General features: G+C 38.1%; 1 protein-coding gene across 2 annotated transcripts in view; it reads right to left on the reverse strand.

Moving 5' to 3' along the window:
* The window catches only part of LOC117235097 (UPF0489 protein C5orf22 homolog), a 1,027,617-nt gene that overhangs the window by 306,560 nt on the left and 705,474 nt on the right, over positions 1-15,583 (reverse strand). For both annotated transcript variants that reach the window (XM_033496821.1, XM_033496820.1), the window contains one exon: positions 8,313-8,507. In XM_033496821.1, coding sequence (XP_033352712.1) covers positions 8,313-8,507 — 195 coding nt within the window. The remainder of the gene's footprint in view (positions 1-8,312; positions 8,508-15,583) is intronic.

Below are 15,583 nucleotides of genomic sequence, written 5' to 3' on the forward strand. Positions count from 1 at the left end.
CTTTATTAGATTTTTTACATTTCATTTTCATAGTATCATATTTCTATAATCATACGAAGATTCTACAAGACGATACGAAATTTAACGTACTTGGAGCTAATTAATTGATATGTAAATCCTATAATAAATTCAATATTGTACTTATAATGGTAATTTTTTTCAAGCCGCTATAAATCCATCACAAAGTTCTAAAAATCGATCGTTAAATTTTTCAACGATCGAAACAAACCAATCGATTATTCAAACAATCCCACAGTTTTCCAAAATTATCTGTTGCGAATAATTTTTGCCTGAAGAAACGCATTGAAATCTTCCATTATTAACTTGCCATCTTACTTCGATTAGACTCTCAAAGATCGTGATATTCGATCGAAAATTACGCGCGGGGAGGCTGGCAAAGTGTTATTAAATAGGATTGACGGTTGATCTTAACGACGTGCTGCAATTTCGGCGGTTCGTCGTAAAAACAGAGAAGTGGAAGGGGAAAGGGTAAGGCTTGTTACGCATAAATGTCGCGGTAACAGCGGTATAAAGGGCGCCTTCGCGGCTTTATCGATTTAATTGTCGGAGGGCTTAATTGTAGGGGATGAAGGAACGACCTTGAGAAGGGTCACGCGGGCCACTTCCGTGAGAGAAGGTAATTACGAGAGTGACCTACCTCAACGAGATTCCCCTTGCCAATGAAGAAATCTTCCCTCCGCGTGATCCAGTTTTCGTCCGGCCGTTTTAAAGAGGCTCGTGTGTTCCGTGATTACGGAGGGTCATTGAAGGAAACGGCTATGGTATTTTCTTGCGATACGAAACATTCGTATTTTTATGTATAACGTCAGTGTATTGATATTTATGAAGTGAGTTTATCTTGTATTATGGACAGGAAATAGGAATTTTGACGAACAAGAGGAAGCTTTAAACCTTACATTGTACGATTCGTTTCAATTATTTTATGGGTAGTGATAGTTTTAAATGAAAAAGAAAATTCTAACTTTTATCGCGTTAACTTCTTATTTGCGTTGTTGAACGGATTTCGGATTACCAATTTTATATTAGTTTCAGCTTAATGTTCAACAAGTATAAGTTGCAAATCGAAAACTATCCCCAAGAATAACAGAAAGCAGCAACGTTGACATATTATCGTATGGTAAGCTCGCTTATGATTTTGAAGAAGCTGAACTTCCACTCGAATCTGCTGAATAATATACTTAGAAAAGATCAATTACTACAGTCAGATAATAATCATTCGCGCATTAACCATTTCAACACAAAGATGAATTCCATACAAACGATTTAGACAAAACGTAGAGGCCATCAGCCTGCGAATCAACGCGAACTACATCAAAAACCTCTCAGCCATTTGCAGACGCCTGGAAACTCATCGAGGAAGAGACGAGCACGAAACGAAGATAACCACGAGCAGAGAAAAACCTTCCTGAGTATTTTAAAGAACGAACGTCTAGGAGGACGAGAAAACGAATACTTTCCGCCGCGTAACTGGCGTGTTTCCTTCGATGGGAAATCCGTGAAAAGTCACGATTGAATTATCCTACTGTGCCGCTACGACAGAGCAGTCGATGTAGCGGTGTGCTGTGAAGGAGGACGAAGAAAAGGAGAGAGAGAGACTAAGAGGAGGGGATGGAGGAAACAGCCGGGTTGCTGGCTGGCTGGCTGACACGGGGTGGAAAGGAAAACGAGAGAAAATAAAATACATACCCGGCCATTGGCGCGACTTCGTTTCGTACATTTTATTCGAGCCAATTGGATTTATTTATGCGGGCGGTTGCCAGTCTATGGTGTGGGGGCGGGAGAGGTTGAAATGTCGCCGCTAGAACGTGCAGCCGGTAAAGCAGTTTCGCTTCTTTTCCACCCCCACCACGCCCTTTTGCTGTCCAGGATCGCACGCTTTATTGTATATTTAATTCCACGTTGTTTATCTCCGTCCTGTTTCGAGGCTTCGTATTGCCGCAGCCTCATGCAGATATTTCAACGGGGTGAACGTCGCTAAGTGGAACGAGCCGAAGGCTGGCCCCGAAGAGACGAAATCCTCTACGAGACTCGCCGTTATTGCTCCACGAATTCCGATAACGATTTACGCGTGAAAACGATTCCTATGTGCTTCGTTATTTTGGAACGAACGAATGTAGGTCGATGTACCTTAGCGTGGTTCCTTTTAGACAGCTTAGAGGTAGCGTTATCACTACGATCGAGTTAAAAAGTATTCTTTTCTCGTTTTTTAACATGAGTTGTTGACGATAGTGAATTTAATACAGTTTTGTAAAAGCAGCTAGGAATTTCACGTTGGATTATGTAACTGTTGCGTAATATTACAAAGGGGATGACTGCTAAACACATATCTTTCCATAATATAATATCGATATTTTACAACAGAATATAACAGTTCATAGAACATTTTCAGAAGGTAAAGGGTTACCATCGCCATCCATATGATTTTACATCACGTAATTGAACATTAATCGCGTACCTGGATAATAAAATTCAGAACAGAACAATTTTATTTGTAAAAAACTCCAATCTTTTTGGAAAAAAAGAAGGGAGACGTCAATGACGTCTAGGCTGGAAAGACACAGTACAAATAACCTATAGGTATACATGCGTATGTTCCATCTTACACAATAATAGCTTGATATTAATCACGAACGAAGCAAACAAGGCACACTTCTAACGGCACTCCGGTGCATCGAGTGGGAAAAAAGCTAGAACGGCTTTAATAAATCGCATTGCTACTCTCTGGAAGGTTCGTACCGGCAAGAAAAGTCAACGACTATAATTCGACCTCGCCGAAAGAAAGGGCATGCCACAAGAAGGGAGAAGGCGGGGTACTGGCTTACTTCCGGTTCGTCTATTCGCGTCACCATCCGGCACGAGCTGCATTCTCACGCTCATTTGCATAGCCGGCTACACATCAATATTCAGGGAGGCCGGAAAACGGGCCCGTTTTGCATACTGGACCCCCCGCTCGTGTCATTTCTTCTTTCGTTGGGATCCCGGTGGGGCATCGCGACTTCCATCCTGAGAAAAAGAATCGGTACCGAAAGGATTCGATCAACCTCGATAAGCCGATCAATTGATATTCAAACGTGTCTTCGATCAACCGTGGATCCTGAATGACCTGATATTTATAATTTAATCAAAACGATTTTTCACGAGGTCATGGAAAAATTTTATGAAAGATTCTTCCCGCTATTAAGCGTTGGAGCATACGAAATGATATGTCTTTAAAATTTGAATGTGATAGCAGGAAGCATGTAACATTATATAACATAACTTATTAAATTTTATGCTTCTTTTGTACCGAACCACATAAAGAAGAAATTTATTACAAACGAGGAATATTATATGTTAAGAAGATTTACAGTAAAAGCATGAAAACTTCATCGTTGGTCGTTATGAATAATCAGAACGTTCGTGCGATGTTCTTACGAGGTTAAATTTCTTCTTTACGAGATTAAATTTATAAAAAGTGATACGAAAATTGCTGAAAGTACGAATGGTACACTCGAGGAGGTGACCCGATGGATTTCATCTCGTAGATCGAAGATTTTAATCGGAAAATGTCAATTAATTGCATGTATAGTAAAATGTTTAATTTTAACAAGAATCATACTTCAATAAATTGTATTAAATAGTAAATATGGCGGGAGTTCCTTTAGAAACTTGCGTAAATATTTTATACCTTTTTTATTCAATTACAGATTAAGTATAGAATTTTATCCTAACATTTTAGTATTATAATAAATTTGTTATAACTCATACAATCTTCGATTATTTGCCCATTATTCATTGCGAAATATTTATGTCGAAGAATTATGTCTAAGAATATGCACCGGATAAAAGTATTTTTTGCATTTCATATGTAAACTATATCAAATCCTGCAGCTATGTAACACGACGAACTTCATTTTTAGCAAACATACCTTTAATCCGTCCAACATCTTGACCCAAAAACTCGCTTCCGTCTCCCCATCCGCAACCTTGCTCACTAAATCCCCCTTTAACAACATTCCTATCCCGTCTCTCCTTTCTATCCCAAAAAAGAATTACCATAATCAAAGAATCCTACCATCTATACCCTACATCTTGAAAATTCTTTCTCACATAAACATCCTGCCCGAATCTCATCGACATTGATCATCAATCAACGAATAAGAATCATCAAACGAGGCACCTTCGAATCCCATCCATGGTTCCTTATCGTACTAAAGGTCTCCCCATGTTTCTTTCTTTAGACGTCTTTCTACCCCTCTTTTTGCACCTTTCTACTGCCCCTGTTTCGTTTAGCTCGCGATGAATTACTGTACAACAATAGATAGAGCGGACGCTGTCGCGTTGCACACATATACAGGGTGTCCGAGAATCACAAGCGAGCAAAGGATAATTCTTCATGGAAAAAATAAGTGGAAAATGTAAAATAATGTTTTCGTTTGTTAGGCTTCGTCTTCGAGCAAAACAATTTTCAATTTCCGTCGAGTACACATGTATTAATTCTTTTCAACTTTACAAATTTTGTTTCTGCTCGTGTTTATATTATATTGCTATAATACTTTCAGTTGATCAGTGCTATAAGTCTCTTTTATCGTATTCGACTTGAACGATTTCGTAAATAAGGTAGGGCTATGTATTATGTTTAAAGATCAATTTTATCGACTTAGAAAGTGTCCTAAACACATCGATGATAATATTTATACATACAGTCCTTGTAATGTACTACCTGTATCGTTTAATTCTTCTACTCTCATAATTCATAATTCTTCCTAATACTCCCATTATTATCACTAAATATACATATAATAATACATTACTGGTTTAACAAAACCAACGTAGACAGAATTTCGTAGAAACGTAGAACGTAACAACGTAGAAAGTTAAAACTTAATGTCACAATCGACACACGTGTACCGAGCAGATTATCGAAATCGCTTTTCTCCAAAACGAAGCACCATACGCAAAAATTCTATCCAACATTTTCGACCTATTTTTTTTCATCATAAATTACCTCTTGCTATACCTTCTTCGATTACTATACGCCCTATACATATACGCGAGCATACACACGCGCTTGTAAACTTGTCTGCCGAGGAAGGAGGGCGGGTTGCGTAATTTAAATAATTCAGAAATGACCCTGACCCCAGTTAGGCCGCGGGCTGACCTGCAGAGCCGGCGATTACAATCACAATGCGGCGTCGAGTTCTCAGGGTAAGACAGGTAGCACGGCGTGCCCGCATACATTAGATCGAGCGAGGCATCTACCGTGCGTGCACACGCGGACAGACTCGCGTCCGTGTCTCTGCACGCGTGATTTTATGCACGAGAAGCGCTAACAGCATGAACGGGTGAGTCCGCGTTGTTGGCCCATAAAAGAGGGTCCAACTCTTTTTCCAAAGCCAGCTCCAGAAGCTGGCACACATTTAACCGGACCGGGCGAATTAGCATAACGACGTCGTACGATATTTCGTTGCGGGTTTGCCACTGAAAATCCCACGGTGAGGACGGATATCTTTTTCCTTGGCTACGATCGAGACGATCCGAACGAATGCTCGTTGGAGGAACGGTCGCATGGAAATTCGTGAGAAGTCGTGGATCGGACGGATCGACGTTTGCGGATCGGCGCACAAAGTGGGTCGCGGTACGCTCCAAGGGATCGCATGGAAATTCGTGAGAAGTACCCGGGTACAGAGGAGAGTTGAAGGATTGTCGGATGAATGGACGAGTCACGGTTTCGCTGATTTACTTCGTGAATTATTAATTGGAAGATCGTGCATTGTGACATGGATCCGTAACGATCGCTATGAACGTTCCGTGCTACGGTTTGGTATCGTTTGAAGATCTTGAAACGGTTTAACGGAAGAAAAATTCTATGCTTGATTGTCGAGATGTATCTTTTGTGCAGATGAAAAAGGTCCAACTGCGACTGCACCATATTTCCAGGAGATAATTATTCTGAGATATCAAGAGAAATTTGTCGAACAGGAAGTATCGATTTGATGATGTAAATGAAAGAAGTTTATAGAAGATGAATCAAGTTTTTCTGAAGCGATTTTCTTAAAATGTTAAGAGCGTCTTGCAAACAAAAAGCATCGATTTGATGAGGTTGACGAAGAAAACTCGTAAAAGATGGATGAAATTTTCTTAAGATGAGCGTGTTTCGTATAAAGAATGATTACTAATTCGTTAGAATCTTTGTGATCACTCTTTCACAAGTTTCCAAGTATTTTACATGACCATCATCGATTAAACAATTTTAACAGAAATTCTTATTACCCGACATATCGAAACCATCTAAAATCATCTTCGATACAGATCCGTAGAAAATCGCAAGAATTAATACCGTAAAGAACAACTTTAAACTCAGTGTAGACATACAACCAACGAATCATTTCCTCTTATCCAAGAACAAGAGCAGTTGAAAATAACACTTGTTGAAAATGAATCAACCCTACATTACCTACAGTACATTATACATAAAAAGTTTAATTACTTTAATACATTTGAATAGAATAATTATTAAATAAAAAAAAAGAGAAGAATAATATCAATATATTCTTCTATGATATTTAGAAAGTTTTTTAACATGGGTAGCAACCAAAAGATCCTATCGAAACCTATCATTCGGCCGATACATATATCGAAACCATCAGAAATCCTCTCCAATACAGACCCCTAAATCGCAAGAACCAACAGCGCAGAGAGCGACTTTAAACCGATTTTAGACGTATAACCACGAAATCACCACCCACCCCATTTCCTCTTCTCTAAGAACAATGGCGATTTGGTACCTCCGGTACAGCGTAGCGTATACCGTTTCACGTGATCGATGGCAATCGAACATCGGGAGGATGGATCCGCGAGGATAGAAATTTGCATCCACGATGCTGGAAACCAAACACTCGAAGGGTTGAAGGCTGGCATGCAGATGAGCCGACGTAGCCGCCCTCGAAAGCGGATGTTGGCAGTCTGCAGCTAGGTAGACAATGGGCCAGTGCCATTATGTCCGTCGAATCCTAAAACCCCATAGAGTCGTTCTTCTCTGTCTATTATCCCGCTGGTGGCAGGCCACATTGTGTATCCGGTCTGCTACGGGACCCCGGCTATTGTCGGCCCACCTAATTATTCGCAAATCTTCCGCTCGTTGCCAGTACATATCCCGCCACCCTCTCTGTCTCTCTTTCTCTCTCTCTCCTTCTACTAGTTTAGTCTCTCTTCTATGAGCTGGCTCTCAGCATCGCGAAATTCCGTCTTTGGCCCAGGGGCTCGTTGTTCACCGTGTAATTCAGCTCTAGTTCGAACTGGCTTGGCTTACGAGCGATCATCTAGGAGAGTGGGAAAGAGAGAGAGAGAGAGAGAGAGAGAGAGAGAGAAAGAGAAAGAGAGAGGGATTTCGCGTCTTGCCTCTCGACGTAGCCGCAATTAAATCGTGGGACCCCCCATTCTTCGAATCCGGTTCCGACCGATCTGATACGAGATGGCAGCGTTTAACGCGCCGATCGCGTTTCAGACCCTGTTCCTTTATACTTTTTCGTCTTTTTTTGTTCAGTTTAGGTGAGTTGTGAAGTCAATTTGCTGTTGGACCAGTGTTACGGTTGCACGGTACAATTTATGCAAGTATGCGTGTAGACCTGTATCTTGTGTTTTGCAAGCTATTTGCGCGTTTATAAAATTAATTGATCCGAGGAAGTGATAAGAGAGGTATGTTAATCATTAGATCGAATGATGTAGGTCCGATATTTTAAGTGCACGGATTTTTTATGGAATCGTACGATACTTTTGTATGCGATCGTTTTGTGAAATTATCAAGACATACGTGTATGTAATATAAAGCCATAGACATGCAGTCGTGCTCGTAAGTATTAGGACTGGTTAATCTGATATTAAAAGTAGCATAGCTAGTTAATCTCGTACGGAACGTGATAATTCATCCAGATTATTAACTAAACGAAAAACAGTTTGAATTATGTATTCATTTATAAAATGTACGAGGCCAAGGAATGAGAAACACAATGAGGCGTTTAATAATGAAAATATTAAAATTTATCAGCGACGGAGTAAAAATTATATAAATACTTTTGTAATTATAGTAATTATAATGAGAAGAAATTTAATTCTAAAGTATATACCCGATAGGGTTGTTTTATATATTTTATGATTCCAAACGAAATAATGTTGAAGATTTTAATAAGTCAATTTTTTCTAAGTCTTCTAATTACTTACGAACGATGGTACGTATGTAGATAAAAATATTGCACTTTTTTAACAAAGCAAGTGTAAGTAATATGATTTGCCATGCGTCTCTGTGTACTCACCTCAGGATCTGTTGAGTTAGGCCGATTGAAAGCGTAGAGGGGTGCGAGTTTCTCGTAGAGATTTATACGATCATGTAGAGATTTGAAAGGATTCTTGGTGCTGAAGAAGTCCAGATCGATGTCTAAAATATATGGTGTATTCCGCTCGGGAAGATATTGACGTAAAGCAGAACTAATTGCGGTAAAATCATCTTTCTGAAACACAAAAGTTTCGATTTCGTTAAAATTATATTGACACTTCTACTATACTGACTTTTATCGAATAGAAAAAATGTTAAAAAAGATTCTCGTCTTCAAAACGATATTTAAAACTACCTACAAGAGGATCAAAATATTTGCCGAGGAAAAGATCTCTATTATTTCTATTATGTCCAAGATTTTTATCCGTGCTCTTATATTTAAAATATTTCTTTAAAAATAAAATATATCTCATCGTTCCGTCTCCAACATTTTATAACACTTAATGAAATCACTTTATATAATGAGATATGAAGCATTTTATAGAACCGTTTTATAAAAGCAACAACAAATTACACAAATATTTTGTTACATTCATTTTATTCATAAGAAATATTTTATTACACATAATAAAAATATTATATCATCACATTGTACCAAATATATTATGCTTAATTTTTTCTATATTTTATAAAAACATTCAATTACAACCATTTAACTCATAAAAAATATTTGCACACAATCTAACAAATCCACCATTTCATTTTTTCTTATTCTCCAAAAAAGAAAATACGAAAGAAAAAGTACTATAAATCGAGAAACATTCGAATCGATCACAAACGATCCAACCACTATCCATCACACGCTCAAGCCTTATTTTGCAACTCATTGATCGCAATTTCGAAAGCCGGCATTTCTTTCCCGCAGGGGAGTTAGAGACTCTAGGCCGGACCAGACGGGTTGGATATTGTTCGAAACGAGGCTAAACGCTGGCCATCGTTGCAAAAAGAGGGGTGGGCTTTTTGTGACGCGCAAAAAACAATGACTGCACTCGAATTAATCCTGTTAGAATTGATACTCGTCCCGGCACCGGGATCGCAATTTGCATGCGTTCACAACAATGAAACGCGAGCGGCGCTCGCTGCCATGCTCCGCGGAGGGGTTGCGAATGTCGATCGAGGGGGTGGAGGTTTCGAAAGCAAAGCCAACAACGATCACTATGGTCAGCGGCTCTCAAACGTTTAATACAGGACCTTCGATAGGGCCGGCTGTCGTGTTTTTCCTACTGCTGTCTCGAGTGATCGCGTAATGAAATTTAATTACCGTCCCCGTTTTTTTCTTTCCTTCCTTTTTTCGTTTCGATCCTCGCGCCAAACCTGTGGATGAAACTGATCAGAACCGGTGCAATGCAATTTTATCAAGCGTGACCGGGGCGACGCTATTTAAAAAGAATTTAGAGCATCGACTTGTTTTTTTTAATATTATTTTGATTAAATATCGAGTTATTTTGAAGTATTCCTGACGATCTATTGAACATTTTATAAGCGTACAAATATGTGTACATACTTGGATGATATAAATTGTTCTTAAAACTTGGTATAGTTTTTTGTTTTTATGAGAACCGTATGTTAATTTTATGTTTACAAATTTAATTTTTCTTTTAGCTGTTTTATTTATGTATTATAAGTTAATGTATGAACTGTTCGGAAGTCACATTGGCCAGTCGTATAAATTAAAAGTAGAGGATAGCGATGATGTTATGAAAATTATTTCATTAACTTTAAAATTTATTATTATTTATGCCACTTCCTTATGATGAATAAATTTATGGAAATAGGTCGTCTTTTTCTTGAAAACTGTACATTTATTATGTTCTTGTGCAACGAAATCTAGAAATATACAAAGAGTAGAGATTAATTTCGTTTCTCGCAAGTTCATATACATATAAACATATAAAAATCAAAGTGCCCTCCTACACCAATATTAATCGTTCGATCTTTGAAGGATTAAACGCTAATTATATACTGTGATACTAAAAATAAACACTTGTCAGAAAACGTAATTGATCAGTTTAATTTCCGAGTGGTTTACATATTAACCACTTCGATCAGTTGATCACGTCTCGCTTGAAATTTTACAACGTGAAATAATAAATATTTTAGCTACATGTTAAGTGAAATTAAAAATTTAATCCACTTTTACGAAACAGAATATACTACTTTCCGATTCAAGTAATATTTTACTTCTTCACATATTCATAGACATTTATATTCAAATTTATTATATATTCACTGTTTGTAATTTCAGATTGAAATAATAATTAACAATATGGAATATAAAACAATTTAACGTTAAGTTGCTACCACATATCAAAATATCAGATAATATTTTATTGTAATTGTACTTATCGATCTACGAATTTTATTATCTAATACAAACGCAGCATACCGTAATTAAGACCCTAAAGAGAAATTAATACCGAATACGTTCAAACGCAAGTTTACGCGATTACTATCGCCACTAATAAACAAATTAATCTGTCGTTCCCAACAGTGTAAAACGCCGGAGAGTACACGAAAACTACCCGCTAATTTAACGAATTCCATTTATTCTTTCGAAAATATTCTATGACATACCGTTGACAAAAGATTGGAGAAAACAACCCTTACAAATCAAACCTTTCAAAAACCCACTCCAAACCAACAAAGAGTCACTCTATTCTCTGGCAAATTTTTTCCCAAAAGTTCCTGCTAAAAAAGAGCCAAGTGTTCCCTGCAAAAATCCGAAAAGCATGCACAGCGAAACCGCATTGGGCAAACATTAGAAGCACGCTGCAGAATGGTCGGTCCTCCGTATGCGCATTTATTTGCATTCGCCTAACATCAGCTTTTTGGTTGCCCTTCGCTCCTTCTCCTTGCAACAGAGAGCAAGTTGGAAAGAGAAAGGATAAGACGAAGAAGAAGAAAGAGGAACGTCCGGACTATTTTAGCAGAAGAGAGACCGATTGAAAAAGGTGTGTTCGTTTCTTCTTTCTTTCTCTCTTCCTCTTCTATTTTTTCCTTTTTTTTTTTTTTGCTCTGCTTGTCCTCGTGACAAAGCACCGTTCTTTTACGCTGAACTACCAAAGCTCTTTCTGACTGAAACCCGTTTCCCGTTTATGCGAACCGAACCGGCCAGGGTGTTCCTGACTGGGATCGAGGAAGGACAAAGGACTCTTACGGAATCCCCGTTGCGCTTAAACCAACAGCTCTGGCACAACACGCGTAGACATTTCTGTGACGTTCGCACAGGAAAGAGAGAGACCAGTGCACGATGTTTAAATATTCTTGTTATATCGGTTTCCTTGCTTCCTTCGTTTTCGACATACGAGAAACCTGTTAAGTTTGATTTTTATTTTAGTTTGGTTTGGTCTTTGAATTTCAGTCGTTTTATATTCATGTTTGTTCTAGGTTTTACATTTGGTCGTTTATTGTAAAATCTTGATTATTACGACGGTCTTGTAAATTCGAACTGATATTATTAATGAAATTTTATAAGTCATACGTAAGTTACAAGTCATAAGCATTGATAAATACACTTGAATGTTAACAAGTCTGGCAATAAAACAGATTAAATTTTACAAATTATAAATTTTCTGATTATACAATTTGATGAAAAATCATGCAATGATAAAGGTGATTTACCAATAGCGTTAGCTGGTAAATTATTATGTGACAGGGAATAAAATATCGATTAACATAATCATTAACTGGTTGAAGGAAAACTTGGAAATGGTACATACATTATGAGAAACATTGGAAACAAGAGTAGAACCATAAAAAGATATATTTCGTTGCTATTTAATATTAATATTTATAATATGACTTTAAACAAATGATTTTCTCTTCTATGCAAGTAAACTTCTGTAGTTTACGAAATTCGAAATTGAAAGTTTTTGCGTCGTCTGGAAAAAAGAAAAAGAAATGGTCGAAGTGTTTTGTATTTCAAGGCCCCGTATCGTGCACCTCATCTCAATATCTATCGCGTTGAATTTTGAGTAGCGAAGATGACACAGTGACATTTATATCGATTATTCTACGATGTCTCTACCATTCTACGATCTTATATTTTAAAAGTACAACCTACACAACTTAAACTAAAACGTACAGCACCTATTCTAAAAATACAACTTACAAATAAACATCAACCTAACTCACCAAAATTTAAGCCAAACCTAAAAATCGGATCCGCGGTCAAAAACAAAGATCCCTCGATCGACATCGTCAACCCGTGTCATAAAACACCCACGTGGCGTAAAAACCGCGTGAAATCATCTTCCACGAGAAGAGAAACGCAAAACACGGCAGGAAAAAAAAACGAAAGGAATAGAACGACAGGGAAAAAAGATCGGGCAAACAATCGTGGAACGCGAGCGTAACGCGAGCAGAGGCGTCGAGACGAGTCATTCGGGGAATTAGGCAAAAGAGCCGCGGCCTCGCGAGTGCTCGTGAAAGCGCAACGAGGCCGGCGACACCGTGCCACTTCGGGTCAAGACAATGCGTCGATTTGCATACGGCTCTGCTCGGCTTAATTGCGCTCGTGGCGCGCTGTCGCGATAGACGGCCGTCTGTTCGCTTAATGCGCGTGGAAATGCCTTCTTCGACTTCGCCACGCGTTCCTCTTCAACCATTCGCGTGCTCGCGAGTGGTCCCCATGCCACACGGCCGAAAATATCTGCCGAAATCGAACCGACGGATTATCGCGTTATTGCACTTACCAGAGAGTGCAACGGCCTCCCTTGGATTCCAAGCGAGAAACACGTAAAATTAGCAGCTTCTCCACTCGTGGACCACACTTCTTCAAATCGTCTCGATGAACGAGTTTTGCATTGGGTTTCAAGTGAGGAGAAAAAAAAAGAAAAGGAAAAGCAAGAAGAATATATAAGGACTGCAGGAGAGGAAGGTGATAAATATATTGTTATCGTTTTTCTGATTTTAATGTCGCTTTATGAATTAACAGGAGAATCCTAATACGCGACATGATGTTGGTTGTGGTACAAAAAAATCGATTTTGGCTTTTTCATGCTTTTTTATAGGCAATAGTAACTATGCTCTCTGCAATGAGACTAACTTCAAGTTTCTTCGAATAATAAAAGTAGAGAATTGTTCATTGCAATCATTTCAATTACGAAACATTCGTAATTGGTTGCACGAGCTTCGCTGCTCAAAACTATCGTGGACTACGTATCCTGGTCGGTCTTAAACGACATGCGTAACATAGCTGAAAACGAAACAGATCTCTCTTCTGGAGTGCATAACATTAAGTTTTTTTGCACGCTAAAGTTGTTAATCTTTTTTTATCGGAGTACGTCACATATGCGCTGCTCGCAAGCCACGTTGATTAACTCCATAAACTAAGAGGCAAAGAAATGTTGTGTTGAATGTCATAATTTATACAGAATTTCCTAGAAACTTGTATTTATTTATATCACTTTCTTGCGACAGATAAGTTTCTGAAAGTGAATATGTAATCCGTATCTCCCAGAAGATCGAGATTAATCGCGTATCTAGATAATAAGATTCAGAAACTTACAAAAAGTGAAGTTGACCAGTTTCAGCTTCTCAGAGACTGACGTACGTGTAATATTCTTTAGTAAAAAAAAAGGATAACGTGCGAGAAGTTTGAAATTAGACGCTAAAAAGTACTCGTATGAATTTCTGTTGGTGTCTCGCAGGGCTACGCATATATCGAACGATTGGCGATTGCCCACGTGAGACACGGGCTGGATTGTTAAAGGGATAATTCCCGACAAACGAGCAATACTTGGAACAGGGAAACGGGGCGTCCACGTATCTGCCCGGCTTATACGTCGAAATCATTAAGCGCGCGATTGCGCAACAGCTGTAATCCCCTATCTTTGTCACGCGATTTTTCATTTGCATCGGTGCCTCGCCGTGGCTGTTATCTCGCCGCCACGCACAAGCGTGACGAGCATCGCCAGCGCTGTTCTGCAAATACGTAGTATGTGTTCGATTCTAATGACTCACTAGATAGAGTTAAGCAATTCTGACCGCGATGTATCATCGCGAAGAAACAAAGAAAAAGCTGCTCGGCCTGACTACGATAACAATTTCCCTGTGGGTCGTATCTTCTTTGCATTGTCGTATGACTTCGTTACACCGTTTTGATGAGTAATCTATTGTAATTCGAAATAATAGAGATAATGATAATAATGTCAATGGTAGTGGTAAGCAAGGTAACATGAGTCATAGATATGTTTGGTAACATTGTAGAATTCGTTAATTATAGAATAATGGATTTCTTGGAAAAAGAGTGACTGTATGATATTTCTGTCGATGGTGTAATAAATAGATAATTGTTGCCCGTTCATGTCAATTTCAAATATGACAAATGTTCTACAGGGGTAATGTGATTTCAGCACATTAATCTACGGTTGTAGATTATAGGTTTGAGTAGGGACAAGTAGAACATAATGTAATAAATACATAATTGTTCTCTGTGGGTGTCAATTTCAAGTAGAAGGAGTATTCTAGAAAAGTAATGGGTTTTGAAGAAGAGATAGCTGTAGATTATCTGTTTGGATAGGTATAAGTGGAACATAATTTTGATTAAGTTAATTAAATTCAATGCTTCATAGGAAAACTGGTTCGTTGACAATCCGACGAGACAAATTTCCTCGAATTTCTTTGTTAGAATTTTTATTTTTAATATTCAACAAAGCTGCAAACATTTAAATACCGATAAAATATACGATTCTATTATTCATCGAGAACGCGGACGAGCATCCCAGACATTTTTTAGATTTTTGGAAGCTCGGAATAATAAAACAATTGAACCTATATAATATAAGCGATTCAGTTTGCCTGCGATAGGTTAAATTCCACGCACTGCACTTTAGCCCTTGCTGATCCGAGTCACACGAGACATTCCGTCGCATAGAGGTTCATTCTCGATAAATCATTTTAAAAAAATATACATTACTTGATTATATCTTCATACTTTTATAACCAAGTAGAAACACGTATTAAGATATTAATGCTCTTTTATCATTTCTAACGTACGACCGATGCTTTAAACTATACATTTTAAATTACGTTTAACTTCTTCTTATTCTTCGATTAATTTATTCTTGGAAATTTATCGAACTGGAAATGAAATTATCATCGAAGCCTTTGTACGAATATTCGAGCGGAACGAAACTTCTCGTTATATAAACTCAGACAAAAGATCGATATAAAATTATCTATTCTAAACACGTGCTAAAAATATGTTTACAAAACTACTTGTAAGACACAGCTGCAAAATCATATCTA

Source organism: Bombus vosnesenskii, unplaced genomic scaffold (genome assembly GCF_011952255.1).
Source record: "Bombus vosnesenskii isolate JDL3184/JDL3185 unplaced genomic scaffold, Bvos_JDL3184-5_v1.1 scf7180000013314, whole genome shotgun sequence".
Taxonomy (NCBI): domain Eukaryota; kingdom Metazoa; phylum Arthropoda; class Insecta; order Hymenoptera; family Apidae; genus Bombus; species Bombus vosnesenskii.